The sequence below is a fragment of the Rhinopithecus bieti genome, unplaced genomic scaffold, assembly GCF_001698545.2.
Source record: "Rhinopithecus bieti isolate Rb0 unplaced genomic scaffold, ASM169854v2 scaffold_19723, whole genome shotgun sequence".
Classification (NCBI taxonomy): Eukaryota; Metazoa; Chordata; class Mammalia; order Primates; family Cercopithecidae; genus Rhinopithecus; species Rhinopithecus bieti.
The window spans coordinates 1,393,484-1,415,163 of record NW_016809579.1 but is presented as its reverse complement, the minus strand read 5'-3'; the positions used below and the strand labels follow the sequence as shown (position 1 = coordinate 1,415,163).

General features: G+C 40.3%; 1 protein-coding gene and 1 gene segment (V, D, J or C); one reads left to right on the top strand and one right to left on the bottom strand.

The window, feature by feature from the left end:
• The window catches only part of LOC108540636 (Ig lambda chain V-I region BL2-like), a 574,188-nt gene that overhangs the window by 121,787 nt on the left and 430,721 nt on the right, over positions 1–21,680 (top strand).
• Positions 5,555–21,680, bottom strand: part of ZNF280B (zinc finger protein 280B) — a 22,532-nt gene continuing 6,406 nt past the window's right edge. For 2 of the 6 annotated variants that reach the window (XM_017889757.1, XM_017889760.1), the window contains one exon: positions 5,555–7,314. In XM_017889757.1, the coding sequence (XP_017745246.1) occupies positions 5,614–7,245 (1,632 nt within the window). In that variant the 5' untranslated portion in view covers positions 7,246–7,314 and the 3' untranslated portion in view covers positions 5,555–5,613. Of the gene's footprint in view, positions 7,315–12,415; positions 12,534–19,333; positions 19,355–21,327; positions 21,445–21,680 lie in introns of those variants that run through there. The other 4 variants (XM_017889755.1, XM_017889758.1, XM_017889756.1 and 1 more) reach the window with 4 other exon arrangements.

The window sequence follows — 21,680 nt, the reverse complement described above, 5'->3', positions numbered from 1 at the left end:
CAGGCACACACCACCATGCCCAGCTAGTTTTTCTATTTTTAGTAGAAAATGGGGTTTCACCATATTGGCCAGGCTGGTCTAGAACTCCTGGCCTCAAATGACCCACCTGCCTTGGCCTCCTAAAGTGTTGAGATTACAGGTATGAGCCACTGTACCTGGCCAGCATCTGAAAGAATAAAAATCACTATGGGATTAAGTAAACTCAATTGTATTTAGAATTTATCATTCTTTTCTACAGATGTTATCATGAATAATTACGGTTGCAAAGTACATATAACTTTGTATGTTCCTTTATTTTGCATTATAGCCAAATAAAATTTTGTACTGCAATATCTCCTATAATCATTACTTTTGATAACTGAATACTGTTTGTAGTGGGCATATATTTAATAAATTCTCTTTCAGTTTGGTTTTCAGTTTTTTTTTTTTTTTTTTTTTTTTTTTTTTTTTTTTTGAGGCAGCGTCTCTGCAGTCCTAGTGGGTACAATCATAACTGCAGTGGAAGGCCTTGACCTCCTGGAGCTCAGCCCTCCCACCCCATCCTCTCAAGTAGCTGGTCAGACGAGCAGTGCGCACCACACCTTTTTTTTTTTTTTTTTTTTGAGACGGGCAGTTTCACTCTTGTTGCGCCAGGCTGATGGAGTGGCAATGGCGCGATCTCAGTTCAGCTGGACCTCCAACTCCTGGGTGCAAGTGATTCTCTTCACTGCCTCAGATCTCCTGCGAGTAAGCTGGGATTACAGGTGCCCGCACTACACCTGGCTAATTTTTGTATTTTAGTAGAGACGCGTTTGCTACCATTCTTGGCCAGCGCTGGTGCCGAACTCTTGACGCACATATGTATCCACCCACACATTGGCACTCGCAAAAGTGCGCTGGGATTCAGCAGGGCTGAGCCACATGCCCAGCTGTTGAATGCCTTATAAAGAAAAAAGAATTGGTCAGAACATAGTAGCGGCAGCACCTGGCAATCCAACACGTGGGAGGACCAGGGCAAGAGGAACTGTTTAAGCCCAGGAGTTCGCAGACCAGGCCTGGCAAGTAGCAGGACCAGGGTTGCCAGACAGCCTGGGCAACATAGCAGGACCTGTCTCTACCAAAAAAAAAAAAAAAAAAAAAAAAAAAAAAAAAAAAAACAAAACCTCACAAAACAACAATGCTAAAGAAAGTGAACAAGATACAATGAAAAAAACATAAATAGAGAAAACAAAACGAAAGCAAACAGGGGGGATGCTTTTTGGAAAAAGTAAATCAGAAACATTGATAAACCAGGATGAATTAATGACAGGAAGAGGAAACACACTGTAATATTAGAAATGAGAAAGGAAGTGGGATTCTGAGTAGTTAAAACAATATCCTACCCCAAATTGAACTACTTTTGCTTCAGGAAAGGAAGGTTTCTAACAAGAAAGCTGTAAGTGCAACCAAGTTAAAAACTTGGGATAGTAAAGAAAATGACTGTCTTAATAGATGTTGTAAATTATAAAGCTAAATTATCTTTAGAGTCTAAAAAATGGAAATAGAAATTTTTGTTTTTGAGACAGAGCTTCGCTCGTTTCCCAGGCTGGATGCAACCTCCCAGGTACAAGTGATTATGTCTCAGCCTCCCAAGTAGCTCAGATAACCACGGCCAGCTAATTTTTTTGTATTTAGTAGAGACAGGGTTTCATCATGTTAGGCTGGTCACGAACTCCTGACCTCAGGTCATCCACCCGCCTCGGCCTCCCACAGTGCTGGGATTGCAGGTGTGCGCCACCACGCCTGGCCCCCAATATGGAAACAGAAATTATTTAATCATACACTTATTACCTTTAATGGCAAATCATTTCTCATTAAAGCCAAGAACAAGAAAGCCCATTAACTCCATCTTAAATATTTAGAAGTTCTGGCTGCAGCAATAAGGCTAAAAATAAACACAAGTGGCAAAAGGCAAAGATTATATAGTGGTACTAAATGAAAATTAAAACTAAAAATAGGCTAGGCGTAGTGGCTCACTTTGGGAAATGAAGGTGGGCAGATCACTTGAGGCCAGGAGTTCGAGACCAGCCTGGCCAACATGATGAAACCTCATCTCTACAAAAGTACAAAATTAGCTGGGCGTGGTGGCACACGCCTGTAGTACTAGCTGCTCAGAAGAATCACCTGAACTCAGGGGGTGGATGTTGCAGGAACCTGGGATCGTGCCACTATACTCTAGCCTGGGCCACAGAGCAAGACTCTGTCTCAAAAAACAAAACAAACTAAAACATCCCATTTTACTTATGGTGCAAAGACAATACAGCAACAATACAGCAACAGCATTTTTTCACAAAACATTTTATTACTATAATTGATATTTTACTTATAATTTTGGCAACATTAATAAAATAATAAATTTCATCTGAAAGAACAAGCGAGCAAAATAGACAAGGAAATTCACAAAGGGTAATAACAAAATAGTAATCTTGACATATTCAATATATTTGTAAACAAAACAAAGTGACATTGCCTTAAAATATATAGAGGTATCAATAGAAAACAGAGAATGCTCCTGAAAGAACTCACTATATTAATTTTCATTTGGTTGCAGGCACAGAAATTGACTCGAGCTAGCTCAACTCTAAGACAGAAGCAAAGCCCTTGATGATGATCACTTTCCAGCTTTTTCATGAAAACCTAGGAAATTTAAATACAATGAAGAGGGAAGAAAGGAGTAGGGAGAGAGTAAAGTGCCTTTAAGAGGAAAAAGTAAAAGTTTGTTTTTTTTTAAGGGAGATCTCAATGTCAGTGGCATTTTAAGAGCCTTGAAGCTCAATGAACCAAAGGAAGTGTCAAACAATTAAGTGAGGTAGCAAGCCATGCAGGCCTAGGGGAAGGGCATTCTAAGAAAGACAATAGCATGTGCAAAGTCTTTGGATTGGGAAGAATGTGATTTGCTTAAGGAATAGCAAGGCCAGTGTGTCAAAATAGTGCATCATTGGGGAAAACAGTGGAGAAGCATGACAGAGAATGAAAGAAAGTACGGAGGTAGGCAGGGGCCAGATCACTGGAATCTATAGTTGGCAATTAATGACCATATGTACTCTTTAAGAGCATGCTTTAATGAAACAGCAAACAACAACAGTGTTGATAATACCAACCAATCACTAAACATACAACTAAAATATCTCATATTTTTACCATAGAAACAGAATATGGGAGGTAAGTATGAAAAGTCTGTAGATCTATTTATACACAGTATGAGTATCTACCTGAGACAAGAAAAACTGGCACAAACACACCCACTTGCACACACATACCCTTTCTTCAACTAAAGAAAGGATTCAGGCTGAAATTTTAGCAGAGTGTCTTAACCCAAGCAAAGTAACTGAAAAGACCTAGTAGTGTTCAAGGTGCAAATCAATCAAGTGAGCGTCAGGCAAATAAATACAACCACAAAATGTTGTAAAATATAGATATTATACTCACAACTTATTTGTTATCTGTACTGCCTTCTACTCTAGTTCTAAGAGGGATGCTAAGCTCTTAATTATCTCTTCCCAGATTTTTGTGAAAGATTAGGAAATTTAACTAGATTGAGGACAGAAAAAAGGAGTGGGGAGAGATAATGTACCTTTAAAAAGAAATCAAGGAAAAAGGGAAAGGTTTCTCCAGACCTATGTCTATAGCCAAGATGGCAGATTCCTTGACTGGTAAAGACAGGTTGCTGGGCACCTTAGTCGGGGGTGGAGGTACAAAGGATGGCACCAGAACACAACCAAGGAGACAACTCCGGGAGTCCACAGAGGCACCCAAGGCTGCTGATGTTCAGGAACCAATACTCAAAAGGTACTCCAGAATACTGTGAAACAGCCCCTGGGGAGAGTAAGGGAAAAAGGTTCACCCTTAGTACAGATTAGATAGGACAGATCAGATGAAGGACATTAACTCTAAGTCTTAACACTTACTGAATTAGGGAGACATTTCTTGCACACTGGTATGTATCAGTAAGACCCAAACAGCATTAGTGTCAATAAACTGGGAAACTACACATACAACAGAAGAACTGTAAGCTGCAATACATTCGTGTCCAAGGCAAGACATAAAAGTTGCAAGCTTCACATGTTCAATTAGGGTAAGATATATATGCACAGAAAAATATAAAGCCATTATGGGTTTAAATTTAGTCAGTCACCCTAGGCTATTTTTGTTCACTGTACCTACTGTTCTTGGACAGTCCTCATTCCAGCTGAACAGTGGGAAAACTAAATTTAGCCTAGTCCAGGAAATGGACAGACACCACTTGTTTGGCCCTTTTCAGTTAAAACTATGGGTCCAGTACAGTTCAAATTATAGGTATCAGGGCTTCTTCCCCTTGGGAAACTTAACTTGCTTTACTGCTGTGGCTGAGAGGAATATGGCCAGTTCGTTCTCCACTAAGGGCTAGCCGGAAGGGAGAGGAGAGAGAATGAATCAATTTCACCTTTAGATCACAGAACAGGAAGTCAACTAGCACCAGGCACCATTCTATTATTAATTGTATTGCTATTTCATCTCAAACCAATGATATATGGTGGCTGTTTGGTGTCTACAGGGGCCCCTCACCAAACAAAAGCATTTTACTTTGAATGGTTTGGCTTCCTTGGATGTTTCTGGGTTAGATAAAGATACTCTGAAGCAGTGTTCCTTTTGACCTGGCCCCAAGACCAGAATGAATGTGTGCCTATCCTTCAATTAGAACAAAGAGCCACTGCTCTCCCTCAACTAACTTCCACCTTCTTGGTCTCTGCTCATGCAGCAGCTTCTCTTGCAATTCCACATCCTGGCTTTTCAGAATCTTTTCAGGTTATTTTATGTCAGCACAGCAGAGGCACTTCTGGGAATTCGACAGCAAGTGGACCAGGGCATAACAAAGCCATTCCAGTCTGACTAGAGTTAACCATGAAATCTTGAATGCAGGGAAAAAGCTGAAAAGAAAACTAAGTATTTCAAAAATTCTATGAATTCCGTATATAGAAAAAAGAGCTTTTTCAAGCTTAGGAGTAACATGAAATACCAAAATAATAAATAGGTGCCAGAGGCAGTGGCTCACCCATCCCAGCACTTGGGGAGGCTGAGGCAGGAAGCTCCCCTAAGGTCAGGAGTTCAAGACCAGCCTGGGCAACATAACAAGACTCCATCACTACAAAAAAATTAAAATAAAAAATTAGCTGGGTGTGGTGGCTACGCCTGTGGTCCTAGCTACTCTCCAAAGGCTGAGGCCAAGGAATGCTTGAGCCCGGGAGTTCAAGGCTGCAGTGAGCTAGGATCACGCCACTGCACTCCAGCCTGGGTAACAGTGAGACCCTGTCTCTAAAGTTAAAAAAAAAAAAAATTAAAATTAAAAAAATAAATTAATACTTTTTTCTCACACACACACACAAACAACTTTTATGTAAGCCAGATATAGTTAACATGAAAACCAGATGTTTTAAAATAACACCTCAAAATTCAGATCAAATAATATAGATCCTAAATTTTGTTTAAAAAGTCACATATAATCCATTAGTTTCACTATTTTTGGTGCTACTGAATAATGTATGGTTGGTAGTTTTGTTTTTATGAGGTTTTTTAATTTGGTTTGAAATACTTGCTTTAGATTTACTGAAACTAGAATTAATGGGACTTTTTTGAAATTTTGCTTTTAGACCTGGGGAGTGATGGTTCAGAGTCAGATGTGCTCACAGTTATGGATGCTACTTCTACTGATCCTGGCTGAAGAGGTTCTAGTGACACTTGAATAGTAACTTTTGTTTCAGGAGGTAATCCTTCTAGTTGCTTAGGCTTCTTAAACATTTGATGACACTGGGTCTTGTGCTCCATTTTCTCCTTGAAAGTTAAAAACTGTAGCCGGCACTTGGAACACTGGTGTGTACTCTTTCCCCAGTGGCCCCTATAATGACACATGTATGGTGTTGCTGTTTTGAAAATTTTGAGACAAAAGGGACAAAGCAAATTCTTTGTGTTTTCATGGCACGTTCTAAAATGTGTTTCTACATCAGCAAAGACTGACGATCTGTAATGGCAAACCTGACACACATAGGGCATTTCGCCAGGCTTATGATGGTCCTTCATGTGTTGTAAGAGGACCTGATCTGTTTCAAATGACAATTCACAGATCTTACAGACAGCAGAGGGCTCCTGGGCAGTGTGGACATTTTCAATGTGACACTGTAGCTGGAAGGGAGTGGGAAACTGCCGGTGGCAGTGCTGGCAGGTGGTGTGGTTTTCCCAGCTGTCGTTCTTCTGCTTCTCAAATTCCAAATGATGCTTCACGTGATTCATAAACTTAACATTTTTTAGAACTTTCACGCAACTGAGGCATTTAAAGGTGGTGTGAGTCTTCTGTTCTGGCTGCCCATCTCCTTTATGCTGTCCATAGTAAAAGTCACTAAGTAACACAATGGGATTTTCTTTCTTGGGATCAAAGGTCTTGTTTTGACTTGTTAGACTCAAAATGTCTGTTTTTGCCAATTCATTTTCCCTATCAAGATTTGTATTTATAGGCTTGAAATGGATATTGTCCTTTGGAAAAGCTGCTGGAAAAGGTGCTCCATTTTGAACATGGCTTAATGAGGTATGAACATTGTTTGAGGGTGTACTTTGCTGAGCATTCATTGTATGAAAGGTATCTGAAGGGGACGAAGCTGAAGAATATCCTTCCATAATTCCATCCCTGAGTTTAGCCCTTTTGGGATTTATGCTGTTTACTTCAAAAGTGGAAAGTCGCTTTGATACATGAGGACCTTCATTTATACCTCCTACTGAAAGTGCTGCACTTACTGGATGATGCAATGAACCTGTGAATGTAATCAAAGGAGAAGGTAATTCTGAAGAGTTATTAGGCACAACTTGTGGTGAACTATTTGTATAATCAGGTTTAGACAAAGGCTCAATAATAATAGGACTATCTGTTGATCTCGATTCAAGTTGGGAAGCTGGCAGGTCGGTCACTGCTTCTGATGTAAGGGTCTCATGACTTGTAGGCTGCAATTTGTCAGCAGTATCTTTTCTAAGGTGACCATACTTTTTTCTCCTTGACCACGAACCCGGGGTGACTCTGTTCAAAATGTTTGAAACGACTGGTTTTGAATTTGCAGTGACCCCAACAAAGATTAGTTCAGCATCTTCATTTACATGTTCCACACCAACAAAGATGAGCTCAGCGTCTTCGTCATCTACTTGTTTGGTTTCTTTTATGTTCTTCTGTGGTTCAGGCTCTTTCTCTTCCTCACATGATTGTTCCATTTTCTAATGTTTTTTATTCTTCAACAGTGTGGCCACAAGTCCCAATGCTTCCTTTATATAAACTGCCACCTAAATACAAACATACATCAGTAAGTACAGGAAAACGCATTACTTTATTTAATTCTCCTCTAAAACATTAAGGTTTTTATAAACATCACTATTTTACAGACAAGGACACTGAGAATGAAAGAGGATAAATAACAGCTTAAAATCTATGATAAAAGATCAGGTTCCTATGAATCCAGAATCATAACTTTGCTGTACTGATTACGCTCTCTTCCATTAAAAAAGAAAAAAGAAAAACCTTCCAGCAACTAATCACTAGGCAAAATTGTATGGAAAAGGACACACATTTTTACCAGGGCATCATTGTGCAATGTTTAGAAACATGGACTTTGGAGTTGAAGAATAAGCTGGAATCCTTAGTCTGCCACACACCAGCTGCATCCGCTTTATCAAGTTTTTTACTTTTAAATGTATTTTGCTATCTTAAAGGCAAAAATTCTATTTCTTAGACTTACAGTAACAGCTGGTTTTTTAAAAGCACCACCTATTCAATGGCAGCTTGATTTGTAGTGGAATTGAAAGAAAATTACATTAAATGTACATATCTCAATTGATTCATATATAGTAATCTCAGAAAAGAAAAGTACAGAAAAGAGGTATTAAATTTATAGTTAGGAGTACCTACACATAGCCAACAAACAGCATAGCACAATGTCAAGTGCCAGGCAGATAATCTCATCCCAACTCATGGCCTTAATTATAATCCATTCACTAATGCCTCCTAAATTTTTCCCTCCAGTCCTGACTTACCTACTAACTTAAACACAACAGTGCTTCCTCCCTCAATCCACCTCAGTCTCTTCTCCACATAGCAAGCAGATTGATTGTGTTAAACAAAGTCAGACTATCATTGTTCAGCTCAAAACCCTCTAATGGCTTTCTGATTAACTGAGAGTAAAAGACCAAGTATTACCAATGCCTAGAAGACCACACTACCAACCCCACATACTGCTCCTGCACTTATACTACTCTCCCTGATCTACTTCACTCTAGCTACACTAACCTCCTTGCTATTTATTTTTTTTTTTTGATATTTTGAATTAAATTTTTTTTGAGATAGAGTCCTGCTCTGTCACCCAGATATATAACTCAGCTCACCGCAACCTCTACCTTCCAGGTTCAAGAGAGTCTCGTGCCTCAGTCTCCTGAGTAGCTGGGACTATAGGCACGCCATCACCACACCCAGCTAATTTTTGTATTTTCAGTAGAGATGGGGTTTCACCATGTTGACCAGGCTGGTCTCGAATTCCTTCACTCAAGTGATCTGCGTGCCTTGCCCTCCCAAAGTGCTAGGATAATAGGCATGAACAACTGCACCTGGCCCTCCCTGCTATTAATTGAACATGCTAAGCTCTTTTCCTTGCTCAAGGCCCTTGTTCCCTCCAATATGAATGATCATTTGAGTACCTGCATGGCTAGCTCCTCACTGCCCTTAGAGCTCTATTCCAAGTATCTCTCTCAGTGAGGTTCTCAAATATTCCAACCAACCTCTAACCCACATTCCTAATCTCTTTTCCCTTTTCTTTCATCCCCAAAGCCCTATCACCATTTAACATATTACAATCCTATTTATCTTGATTATTTTCTAATGCCCATCCAGTGGAACACAAAACTCAAAGGACAGGTATTGTATCTTCTGTTGACTGTTGTATACTCAGCACAAAGAACAGGGTCTGGCACAGGACAGGTGCTCAACAAATACAGAATTTGTTAAATGAATCAATAAACAGCACTCTCCTTCATAAGATCCTTTATTTTTAAAGAAGATTATGCTCCATTAATTCCACATTTTCTATAAATTTACTCTAAGAACTTTATCCGTCGGAAATTCTGTAGGCCGATAAAGGACTTAAAGCAAGCACATACACATAAATAACTATCTTTACTACACAGGCTGAATTCTAAAATTTTCTATTTCATTTCTTTTTTTTTTTTTTTTTTTTTTTTTTGAGATGGAGTCTAGTTCTGCCACCCAGACTGGAGTGCAGTGGCGTAATCTCAGCTCACCTCTGCCTCCCAGGTTCAAGCAAGTCTCTTGCCTCAGCCTCCAGGGTAGCTGGGATTACAAACACATGCCACCACACCCACCTAATTTTTGTATTTTTAGTACAGAAGGGGTTTCACTGTGTTGGCCAGGCTGGTCTCGAACTTCTGACCTTGTGATTCACCAGCCTCAGCCTCCCAAAGTGCTGGGATTACAAGCATGAGCCATGGATTAGAAACCCGAGCCGCACCCAGCCTCATTTTTTTAAAATTAACTAGTGACCCACAAAATCAGTTAAGCCTCATCACGAGGTCTATTAAAAAATAGAGAGTGAAAAAATGAATCCAATGAGACACTTTAATTCTTAAAGACTAAGCAGTTAACAGCAATAGCATCAGATATACTGTACACTAAGTCAGTTTTAGCAGAAAGCACAAAACCAGACTTCAGGAATTAGGCATGTCAGTGCTAACTCTGTCTACAAACCCTCCATATAACTATAGTAAATCATAAAAGTTTTGGCACTTTAAAAATTAATCTTCAGACTGGCCAGGCATGGTGGCTTAGGCCTGTAATGCCAGCACTTTGGGAGGCCGAGGCGGGCGGATCATGAGGTCAGGAGATGAAGATCATCCCGACCAACATGGTGAACCCCATCTCTACTAAAAATACAAAAATTAGCTGGTCGTGTTGGCGCACCTGTAATCCCAGCTACTCAGGAGGCTGAGGCAGGAGAATAGCATGAACCTGGGAAGGAGAGGTTGCAGTGAGCCGAGATCGTGCCACTGCACTTTAGCCTGGGCTAAAACTGGTCTAATAATAGCAAAATGTAGGCACTAGAAACAAACCAAGATTCATAACTCACCAATTTCTAAAAACATATCAAGATTCACTGTATCCCAATGTGGACCCTTCAAATCAGCATAATCCAAAGCATAAAAATTAAACTGACATCTAATGTATGCCACGCACACTGTTTCAATTTTAATGAGGATATCAGTATCTAATTTTGGAACATACAGACAATATTTATTCCTATAAATATGTGTATCACCTTGGAAATGAATTTTAATAGGAATACAATATTAAACTAATAAAAACATATGTATTATTTTCCTCATTTCCTCTAAAACTATTATTTTGTTTGCCCATGTCTGGTCAGATATTGTGCAAAGCACAGAGTAGACAGTGGTAAATGCATGAAATATACAAACTGGTGTATCATGAATAGTGATTTACAACTTAATTAGTAGATATATAATGCCACAAAAAAATAACGCAGATATGAATACACTGTTCTTTGGAGTCAACTACAATTGGTTTAGTCTGTCTATATACAACTTAAATTGCCTAACTCCAGGTTGATGCCACCTAGCCCAGTGTTTCCTAAGCATTACTGACATTTGGGACAAGATAATTCTTTGCTGGGGGTTGTCGAGAGCACTATAGGATGTTTAGCAGCATCTGTGATCTCTGACCCACTAGAAACCAGCAGTAATTCCCCAGGGTGGCAACTAAAAATGGCTCCAGGAATTACCAAATGTCCTGTGGGAAAACTCGTGCCCAAATCCAATCTTCTTCTCAGGATCACTTCCACATTTCCAGTAACTACCTTCTAGGTAATTCTAAATGTATTTTCTAACATCCTCTCTAAAGAAAATATCTGGCTGGGCACGGTGGCTCACACCTGTAATCCCAACACTTTCAGAGGCCGAGGCAGGTGGATCACAAGGTTAGGAGTTCGAGACCAGCCTGGCCAACATAATGAAACCCTATCTCTAATAAAAACACAAAAAATTAGCTGGGCGTGGTGGTGGACACCTGTAATCCCAGCTACTCATGAGGCTGAGGCAGGAGAATCGCTTGAACCCAGGAGGTGGAGGTTGCAGTGAGCCGAGATCACGTCATTGCACTCCAGCCCGGGTGACAGTGCGAACTGTGTCTCAAAAAAAAAAAAGAAAATATTCTAAATCAAAATCATTAATATTCTCCAATATCCTAAAAAATTAGACTATAATCTGACAACATGGCCGTTAGATTTATCTGAAAATTAGTTTATGATTGTCACTATTTTTTCTTTTTCAAGACGGAGTCTTGCTCTGTTGCCCAGGCTAAAGTGCCGTGGCACGATCTCGGCTCACTGCAACCTCTGCTTCCCAGGTTCAAGCTATTCTACTGCCTCAGCCTCCTGAGTAGCTGGGATTACAGGTGCGCCAACACGACCAGCTAATTTTTGTATTTTTAGTAGAGATGGGGTTCACCATGTTGGTCGGGATGATCTTCATCTCCTGACCTCATGATCCGTCCGCCTCGGCCTCCCAAAGTACTGGCATTACAGGCCTGAGCCACCATGCCCGGCCAATCTGAAAATTAATCTTTAAAGCGCCAAAATGTTTATGATTTACTATAGTTATATGGAGGGTTTGTAGACAGAGTTAGCACTGACATGCCTAATTCCTGAAGTCTGGTTTTGTGCTCTTTCTGCTAAAACTGACTTAGTGTACAGCTATATCTGATGCTATTGCTGTTAACTGCTTAGTCTTTAAGAATTAAAGTGTCTCATTGGATTCATTTTTTCACTCTCTGTTTTTTAAACCTGTTCAAACCTCCTCTACCTCCCAAAAAATGTCAAAGTACCCTATGAGCCATTTTAAATAACTTTTAGAGCATTGCTCATTCTACCTTTTATGTCCATTCCTATTAATGGCCCCCAGCCCAGGCCCCAACTTCTAGGTTTAAGTCCACTGGTTACTGCATTTTTGTACACCTGTACTAGTCCCTAAATTGTTCTCTTTTCTCTGTCCTTCAAATTATATAACACACCACCACTAGATGGATCTTAAAACACAACTGTAATTATATCAGTGTTCTATTTCTAAGCGTTAAATGATTCCTCCAATTCTAGAGAATATTTCAGGTATACATAATTTGGATTATGCAATGGCTGAACTGTGTTCCCCTCACCCCCAAATGTGTATACTGAAGCTATAACCTCCAATGTGATGGTATTTAGAGAAGGGGCCTTTGGGTGCTAATCAGGTTAAGATGTAATGAGGATATTCATGAGGATAGGGCCCTCATGATGTGATTGACGCCCTTATAAGAGCAGATACCACAGACCTTGCTTCCTCTCTCTGTCATGTGAGAACACAGCAAGAAGGCTGTCACTCACCAGCCAGGAAAAGAGCCTTCACTAAGGAACCAAATTGTCCAGCATTGTGATCTTGAACTTCCCAGCCTAAAAATGTGAGAAATGAATTCCTATTGTTAATAAACCATCAAACAAACAAAGAAGAAAAACTTAAACTGGGTTCTAATAACACTGCTGGGCTTCCTAACCAGCTGCTCTTGGTTAGATTTTTGGCTGTTGTCCATACTGATTAACCCACCATCCAACCATCATTCAAGATCAGAAAGAGGAATAGAGCAAGAATCAGGAACAAAGCTAATAAGTTAATGAACAAGTTCATTAAGAACAAGAGTAGCAGGCCGGGCGCGGTGGCTCAAGCCTGTAATCCCAGCACTTTGGGAGGCCGAGACGGGCGGATCACGAGGTCAGGAGATCGAGACCATCCTGGCTAACACGGTGAAACCCCATCTCTACTAAAATACAAAATTAGCCGGGCGAAGTGGCGGGCGCCTGTAGTCCCAGCTACTCGGGAGGCTGAGGCAGGAGAATGGCGTAAACCCGGGAGGCGGAGCTTGCAGTGAGCTGAGATCCGGCCACTGCACTCCCGTCTGGGCGACAGAGCGAGACTCCGCCTCAAAAAAAAAAAAAAAAAAAAAAAAAAAAAAAGAACAAGAGTAGCATTAGACGATGAGAGTTTTCTTCTCCTCTAGATGTCCAGAGACCCTTCTCTACAAATGTCCACCAATGGATGCATAAATGCTTATGTTCCAATTTACCAGAATCTTGAGGTACTGGGGTAGGGAGGTTAGACATGCAAAGACATATCAGATCTAACGGGTTTGTCCTCAAAAGTCAATTTACACCCCCGTGATGGGAGAAGCCAATAGGAGGGCTTCAATTCCAAAGAAAGCTGAGAGATCGGTGGATGATAACCCACCTTCCAGATTATTTCTGTGCATTCAAACAATGGCCCTTCTAGTAGATCACTGTTATAACCACACACAAGTTTTTTTCAGGCATCAGTCCCACTTGAGTAACCTTTGTGATTAGATTTTAGGCCACCAGGACTCCTGTGGTACCTATCCCCACCATCTTCCCTTGCCTATCACTTTCTTCACCCCACTGCTGCTTTCTCAAACTCCTGCCCCACCTCCCTCACTCTCCATCTACAGTACTCTTGTCCCCCAGCCCCACCAATAACTCTACACATTTGCTGTCTTAGAATTGAATGCCCATTAAACACAGATCCTTGCAGTAAATGGGAGTTTTACAGCATCCTTAACACTACAGTAAACATTTGTATTCCATCCAGGGCAACTAAATAAAACACAAATAACTTTTTCATAAATGTTTTTTAATAAATACTTTTTCAAAAATAAGCTGAGGATGGTAGAGGAGTGTAAAATAGGGTTGAAACTAGCCTGAGAGGCCAGGCACAGTGGCTCATGCCTGTAATCCCAACACTTTGGGAGGCCGAGGTGGGTGGATCACTTGAGGTCAGGAGTTCGAGATCAGTTTGGACAACATGGTGAAACCCCATCTCTAAAAAAATTACAAAAAATTAACCAGGTATGGTGGCACACACATATAGTCCCAGCTACTCAGGAGGCTCAGGCATAAGCATCTCGGGCGAGGTTACAGCGAGTTGAGATTGCACCACTGCATTCCATCCTGCGTGACACAGCGAGACTCCATCTTAAAAGAAAAAGAAAAAAAAGGCCAGGCACAGTGGCTCATGCCTGTAATCCCAGCACTTTGGGAGGCCGAGGTGGGCAGACAACCTGAGGTCCCGAGGTGGGCAGACAACCTGAGGTCAGAAGTTCGAGACCAGCCTGGCCAACATAGTGAAACTCCATCTCTACTAAAAATACAAAAATTTGCCGGGCGTGGTGGTGGGCGCCTGTAATTTCAGCTACTTGGTAGGCTGAGGCAAGAGAATCAATTGAACCCAGGAGGCGGAGGTTGCAGTGAGCCAAGACTATGCACAAGACTGTGCCATTGCACTCCAGTCTGGGCAACAAGAGCAATACTCTGTCTCAAAAAAACAAACAAACAAACAAACAAAAACAAAAAAACAAACTAGCCTGAGAGTCTAGGAGGGGAGTAACTATTAAACCAAGGTCGTTCCTTATCAAAAGACATGACAATTTCCACAGACTAGACTGAGAGAAAAATGAAGAATTTACAGATCCTTACTACTATTTCCACTCTTGCTACCTTTCCGACCTTTTGCCCACTATTCCAATCTTCATTCACTTTAAACCAGCCACACTGGCTACCTTGCTATTCCTTCAGTCTCTGCCCAACACTTATGTCCCCATGGCTAACACGGGGACATTTTATCCCCTTCAAGTGCATGTCCAAATTTACCTTCTCCATGAGACTTACTCTAACCACACTATGTAAAATTACAATTCTCTTATACCTTCTCAACTTCTAATCCTGCTCTATTATTTTTTTCCTAGTTCTATAACATCATCTTCCATTTTACCAGAGAATTTGCATTTTTATTATACTTACTATCTTTCTTCCTCTACTGGACTGTTAGTTCCTTCTGTTGGAGTAGTTTGTTTTGTTTTTGTTGTTGTTGTTCATTTTGTCTGTTGTGTTCACTGATTTCTCTCAAGTGCCTAAAGCAGTGCCTGGCACACAATAAGCACTCAAATTTTATTCATTAATGGAAAAATGTTATCTAGAAGTAGTTAGAAATCAATTCAAAAAGGCAGACTGAAGGAAAAAGTGGAGAATGTTCAAACATGGGAAACAGCCAATTTTCAAGTCTGGGAGCTCCTAAAGTGTACTCTTAGAGGAAATGTGACAGCCCCACAATCCTGGGGTTCAGAAGAAAAATGTGTATGGCCAGATCTCATCATAAGGACCAATAGTTTGGGGAAGTCTTTCCTCAGAAGAGTATGTGTGTGGTTAAAAACTCGCATGTGGTTATAACAATGATTTACTAGAGCTGGGCACGGTGGCTCACGCCTATAATCCCAGCACTTTGGGAAGCTGACGCAGGCGGATCACGAGTTCAGGAGTTTAACACTAGCCTGGCCAACACAGTGAAACACCATCTCTACTAAAAACACAAAAATTAGCCAGGCATGGTGGAACGTGCCTGTAATCCCAGCTACTCGGCAGGAGAACTGCTTGAATCTGGGAGGCAGAGATTGCAGCAGGACAAAATTGCACCACTGCACTCCAGCCTGGGTGACAGAGCAAGACTCCGTCTGAAAAAAACAAAGAAAAAACAATGATCTACTAGAAGGGCCATTGTTTGAATGCACAGAAATAATCTGGAAGGTGGGTTATCATCTACTTACCTCTCAGCTTTCTTTGAAATTGAAGCCCTCCTACTGGCTTCTTCCATCATGGGAAGTGAGAATTGATTTTTGAGGACAAACCCATTAGATCTGATATGTATTTGCATGTCTAACCTCCCTACCCCAGTTAGAGTTATGCATGGGATCTACCTTTTTTTTTTTTTTTTTTTTTTGAGACGGGAGTCTTGCTCTGTCACCCAGACTGGAGTGCAATGGCGTGATCACGGCTCACTGCAACCTCCACCTCCTGGGTTCAAGCAATTCTCCTATCTTGACCTCCCAAGTAGCTGGGACTACAGGTACATGCTACCACGCTCATCTAATTTTTGTATATTTAGTAAAGACAGGGTTCCACCATATAAGTCAGGCTGCTCTCGAATTCCTACTCAGGTGATCCACCCACCTTAGCCTCCCAAAGTGCTGGAATTATAGGCGTAAGCCACCGTGCCCAGCCTGGGATATACTCTTAAACAACAGAGAAAATCAGTCATTTTCCCCCTTTTCTTTCCCTTCCTCCTATGAGCAGAATCTTGGTCAGAAGAGTCTACAAAGGAGATTTGACAGGGTGGCAGTTCAAACTGAAAGTGGTCTGATAGTTCAGAGTAAAGTTTCTTCACTAAAGCTGAGTTTTTAAAGGGCTTGAAGAATGATTTAAAGAGGGGTTGTGGAGGACCACAAAAAAGACAACTAAAAAAATGTGTTAACAAAGTCAACAGGGTGAAGTTAAAGGGAAGGGAGGAATAAGGACCTACAAATAGCTGCTCCTTCATAAAAGCAAAGAGAACACTAGCAAAACTACAAAATCACATTTTCAGATCCTGGAAATTAACAAAAGCTTGTAAAAATCAAAAGATTTTATTACAAAATGGTTTGGCAGTTCCTCAAAATGTTAAACATAGATTTATGGTCCCAGAAATCTACTTCTAAATATACATTCAAAGAAATAAGGGTACTCAAGTACATGTATACATGTTTACAGCAGCAATTCATAATAACCAAAAGGTGAAAACAACCTAAATGTCCATCAATGGATGAATGGATAAACAAATCATGGTATGTACATACAACAGAATGTTTATTCAGCCATAAAAGAAACGACACACTGATACATGCTACAACATGGTAAACCCTGAAAACATACCATGTGAAAGAAGTCAGGCACAAAAGCTCATACACTGTATGATTTCATTTACAGGAAATATCAGAAATAGATAAATCCATAGACATTAAACAAAGATTTGTGGTTGCCAAAAGATAGGAAAGGGAAAATGGTGAGAAACTGCTTAATGGGTAAAGAGGTTTTACTTTGGAATGATGGAAATTATCAGAACTAGACAGAGGCAGCACATGTACAATATTACAAATGCAGTAAATGTCACTAAATTGTTTACTTTAAAATAACTGATTTTATGTTACGTGATTTTCACTTCAATTAATTGTTTATTAAAAATAAAGAGGGGACATTACTACCAACCACACAGAAATAAAGATAATTATAAAGGAATACTAGGAAAAATTGTCTGTCAAAAAATTAGATAACCTAGATGAAACAAATGCCTAGAAAGACACGAGCTAATGAATGGACTCAAGAACAAACAAAATATGAACGGATCCAAAACAAGCAAATTAGTAATCAAGAAACTACCCCAAATAAAAGCCCAAAATCAGATAGCTATGCTAGTAAATTATTAACATTTTAAAAAGAATTAACACCAATCCTTCATAAACTCTTCCAAAAATTAGAAGAGGAGAGAAAACTTTGCACATCTATGAGGCTAGTTATTACTCTTATACCAAAATCAAACCAAGAAATCATATTTAAAAAACTACAGGCCAATATCCCTTATAGAGGCAAAAATCCTCAACAAAATGTTAGCACACAAAATCTGACAACATATGTAACAATTACATACCATGACCAAGTGGGATTTATTTAAAAAATACAAGGATGGTTCATTCTATGAAAATCAACCAACACTATTATCATTTTATTTTTTTTAACTTTAATTATTTTTTTTTTTTTTTAGTCGGAGTTTCGTTCTTATTGCCCAGGCTAGAGTGCAATGGCACCATCTCAACTGACCGCAACCTCCTCCTCCTGGGTTCAAGTGATTCTCCTGCCTCAGCCTCCCAAGTAGCTGGGATTACAGGCATGCGTCACCATGCACAGCTAATGTGTCTGTATTTTTAGTAGAGATAGGGTTTCTCCATGTTGGTCAGGCTGCTCTCAAACTCCCAACTTCAGGTGATCCGCCTGCCTAGGCCTCCCAAAGTGCTGGGATTACAGGTGTGAGCCACCATGCCCAGCCTATACCATTTCAATAAAGGACAAAAACCACAGCTGTCTGCAGAAAAAACACTTGACAAAAGCTAACATCCTTTTATGATTTGAAACAATAAAACAACTAAGAATAGAAGGGAACTTTCTCCACCACATCTGGATGAGACTCACAGCTATTATAGTATCATACTTAATGGTGAGACTGAAAGTTCCCCTGCCCCTAAGATCAGGAACAAGACAGATGTGCACTTTCACCACTTCAATTCAACACTGTACTGGAGGTTCTACAACCAAGGTAATTAGGCAAGAAAATGAAGCAAAAAGCATTCAGATTGGAAAGGAAGAAGTAAAACTATAATGGAGATGACGAATAGAAATAACTCAATTTTTTAAAAGGGCAAAGAACATGAACAGACATTTCTCCAAAGATGATACACAAAAGACCCAGGAAATATGTTCAGTGTCATTAATCATAAAATAAATGCACCTTAAAACCACCATGAGATACCACCTCACACCTACTAGGATGACTACTATTAAAAAACAAACATTGTTGGAAAAAAATTAGAATCCTCATGCATGGTTACTGGATTGTAAAATGGTATAACTACTATGGAAAACGGTACAGAAGTTCCTCATAAAATTAAAAACAGTACTATATGTTCTAGCAATCTTACTTCTGGGTATACATCTAAAAGAATTGAAAGCAGGGTCTCGAAGATATTGGCACACCCATGTTCACAGGACTATTAAAACAGCCAAGGGGTGGAAGCAATCCAAATGTCTACCCAAAAATGAATAAACAAAAGATATCATATATTATTCAACCTTAAAAAGGAAGAAAATCCTATCACATGCTACATGTTTGAACTTTGAGGATATGCCAAATAAAATAAACCAGTCATAAAAAGACAAATACTGTTGTATTTGTATGATTCCACCTATATGAGATAACTAAAATAGTCAAATTCATAGAAACAGAAAGTAGAGGCAGGGAGCAGAGGCTCACACCTGTAATCCCAGCATTTTGGGAGGCTGAGGTGGGCAGATCACCTGAGGTCAGGAGTTCGAGCTCAGCTTGGCCAACATGGTGAAACCCTGTCTCGACTAAAAATACAAAAATTAGTCACATATGGTGACAGGCACCTGTAAACCCAGCTACTTGGGAAGCTGAGGCAGGAGAATCGCTTGAACCCGGGAGGCAGAGGTTGCAGTGAGCTGAGATGGCGCCACTGCACTCCAGCCTAGGCGACAAGGGAGAAACTCTGTTTCAAAAAAATAAATTAGCTGAGCGTGGTGGCACACACCTGTAGTCCCAGCTATTCGGGAAGCTGAGGCAGAAGAATCCCCTGAATCTGGGAGGCAGAAGTTGCAGTCAGTGGAGATTGCACCACTCCAGCCTGGGCAACACACCAAGACTCTGTCTCAAAAAAATAAGAAAAAAAAAAAAAAAAAAAAAACAGAAGGTAGAGTAATGGTTACCAAGGGCTAGGGGCAGAGGAAAAGGGTGAGTCTGTTGTTTAATGGGCATTGTTTCAGTTCTAGAGATCTGTTTCACATCAATGCAAATACACTTGAAACTACTGAACTATTAATTTAAAAATGGTTAAGGTGGTAAATTGCATGCATTTTTACCACAATAAAACAATTCATTTTAAAAACAGGTCCCAATTGGGCACAGTGGCTCACGCCTATAATCCCAGCATTCTGGAAGGCCAAGGTGGGAGAATCACTTACAGTCAGGAGTTTGAGACCAGCCTGGCCAACATGGCAAAACCCTGTCTCTACTAAAAATACAAAAATTAGCTGGCATGGTGGCACACGCCTGTAATCACAGCTACTGAGAGGCTGAGGCAAGAGAATCACTTGAATCCAGGAGGCAGAGGTTACAGTGAGACGAGATCAAGCCACTGCACTCCAGCATGGGCAACAAAGTGAGACTCTGTTTAAAAAAAAAAAAAAAAATAGGCTGGATATGGTGGCTCACACCTTATAAGCCCAACACTTTGGAAGGCTGAGATGGGAGGATCACTTGAGCCCAAGAGTTCAAGAGCAGTCCAAGCAATGTAGTGAGACTCCTTCTCTACAAAAAAATTTAAAAACACAGGCACAGTGGCTCATACTTGTAATCCCAGTATTTTGGGAGGCTGAGACAGGAGGACTTAGCCCAGGAACTCTAGACCAGCCTGTACAACATAGTGAGATCCTAACTCTACAAAAAATTAAAAAATTAACCAGGCACGATAGAGTATGCCTGTGGTCCCAGCTACCCAGGAGGCTGAGGTGGAAGGACTGCTTGGGCCTAGAAGGTGGAGGCTGCAGTAAGCTGTGATCACATCACTGTACTACAACCTTGCTGCCAGAGCAAAACTGTCTCAAGAAAAAAAAATGTTTTAATTTAGCTGGGCATGGTGGCACAAGCCTGCAGTCCCAGCTACTGAGGAGTGGAATGAGGCAGGGTGGCAGCTGAGATGGGAGGATCACTGGAGCCTGGGAGGTCGACACTGCAGTGGGCCATAACTGTGTCACTGTACTGCAGCCTGGGCAACAGAGGGAGACCCTGTCTCAAAAACAAACAATAAAAAAAGGGAAAAGGATTTGAATACTTCTCCAAAGAAGACACACAAATGGCCAAGCAGCACACGAAATGCTGCTCAACATAATTAGTCATTAAGGAAATGCAAATCAAAATCACAATGAGCTATTACTTCACATCCACTAGGTTAGTTATAGCCAAAAACAATCTCAAGTGTTGCAGAGGATGTGCAGATATCTGAACCCTCATATACTGCTGGTGGCAATATAAACTGGTAGTTTGGAAAACTTTGGCAATTGCTCAAAATTTAAATATAGAGTTACCACATGACCCAACAGTATCACTCCTAGGTATATACCTAAGAGAACTGAAAATATAACATATACATAAGCTAGATGGCATATAGCAATAATGCTGCTACAAAGTGCAAACAACCAAATGCAAATTAATTCATGAATGAATAAACAAACTGTGGTATATCTGTACAATGAAGTACTATTCAGCCATAAAAACAAATGAAGTACAAACAGGCATACAATACAGTGTACTTTGAAAATACGCTAAGTGAATAACACCAGACACAAAAGGCCACATATTTTATTATTTTACTTATACAAAATGTTCAGAATAAGGCAAATTCATAAGACAGAAATAAAGTAGCAGCTGCCACAGGCTCCATGAAAAGAGGAATGAAAGGAATACAGCAGGTTTGAAAAATCGCCTCCAGAATATCAGGTCCTAATCCCTTAAACCTGTAAATGTTACCTTATTTGGAAAAAGGATCTTTGCAGATGGGAAAATTATCCTGGACTATACAGGTGGGCCCTAAATGCCATCACAAGTGTCCTTGTAAGAGAAGCAGAGGGAGATTTCACACATACTCTAGAAAAAGATGAAGACAGAAGCAAAGATTAGAGCGGCATGGCCACAAGCCAAGAAATGTCACATCCACAAACTAGAAGATGCAAAGAATGAATTCTCCCCTAGAGTTTCACAGGGGAGCACAGCCCTGCCAACATCTTGATTTAGGTCTTGTGAAACTTATTTTAGACTTCTGACCTCCCGAACTAAGGGAGAATAAATTTTTGTTATTTTTTATTTTTTATTTTTTTTTTATT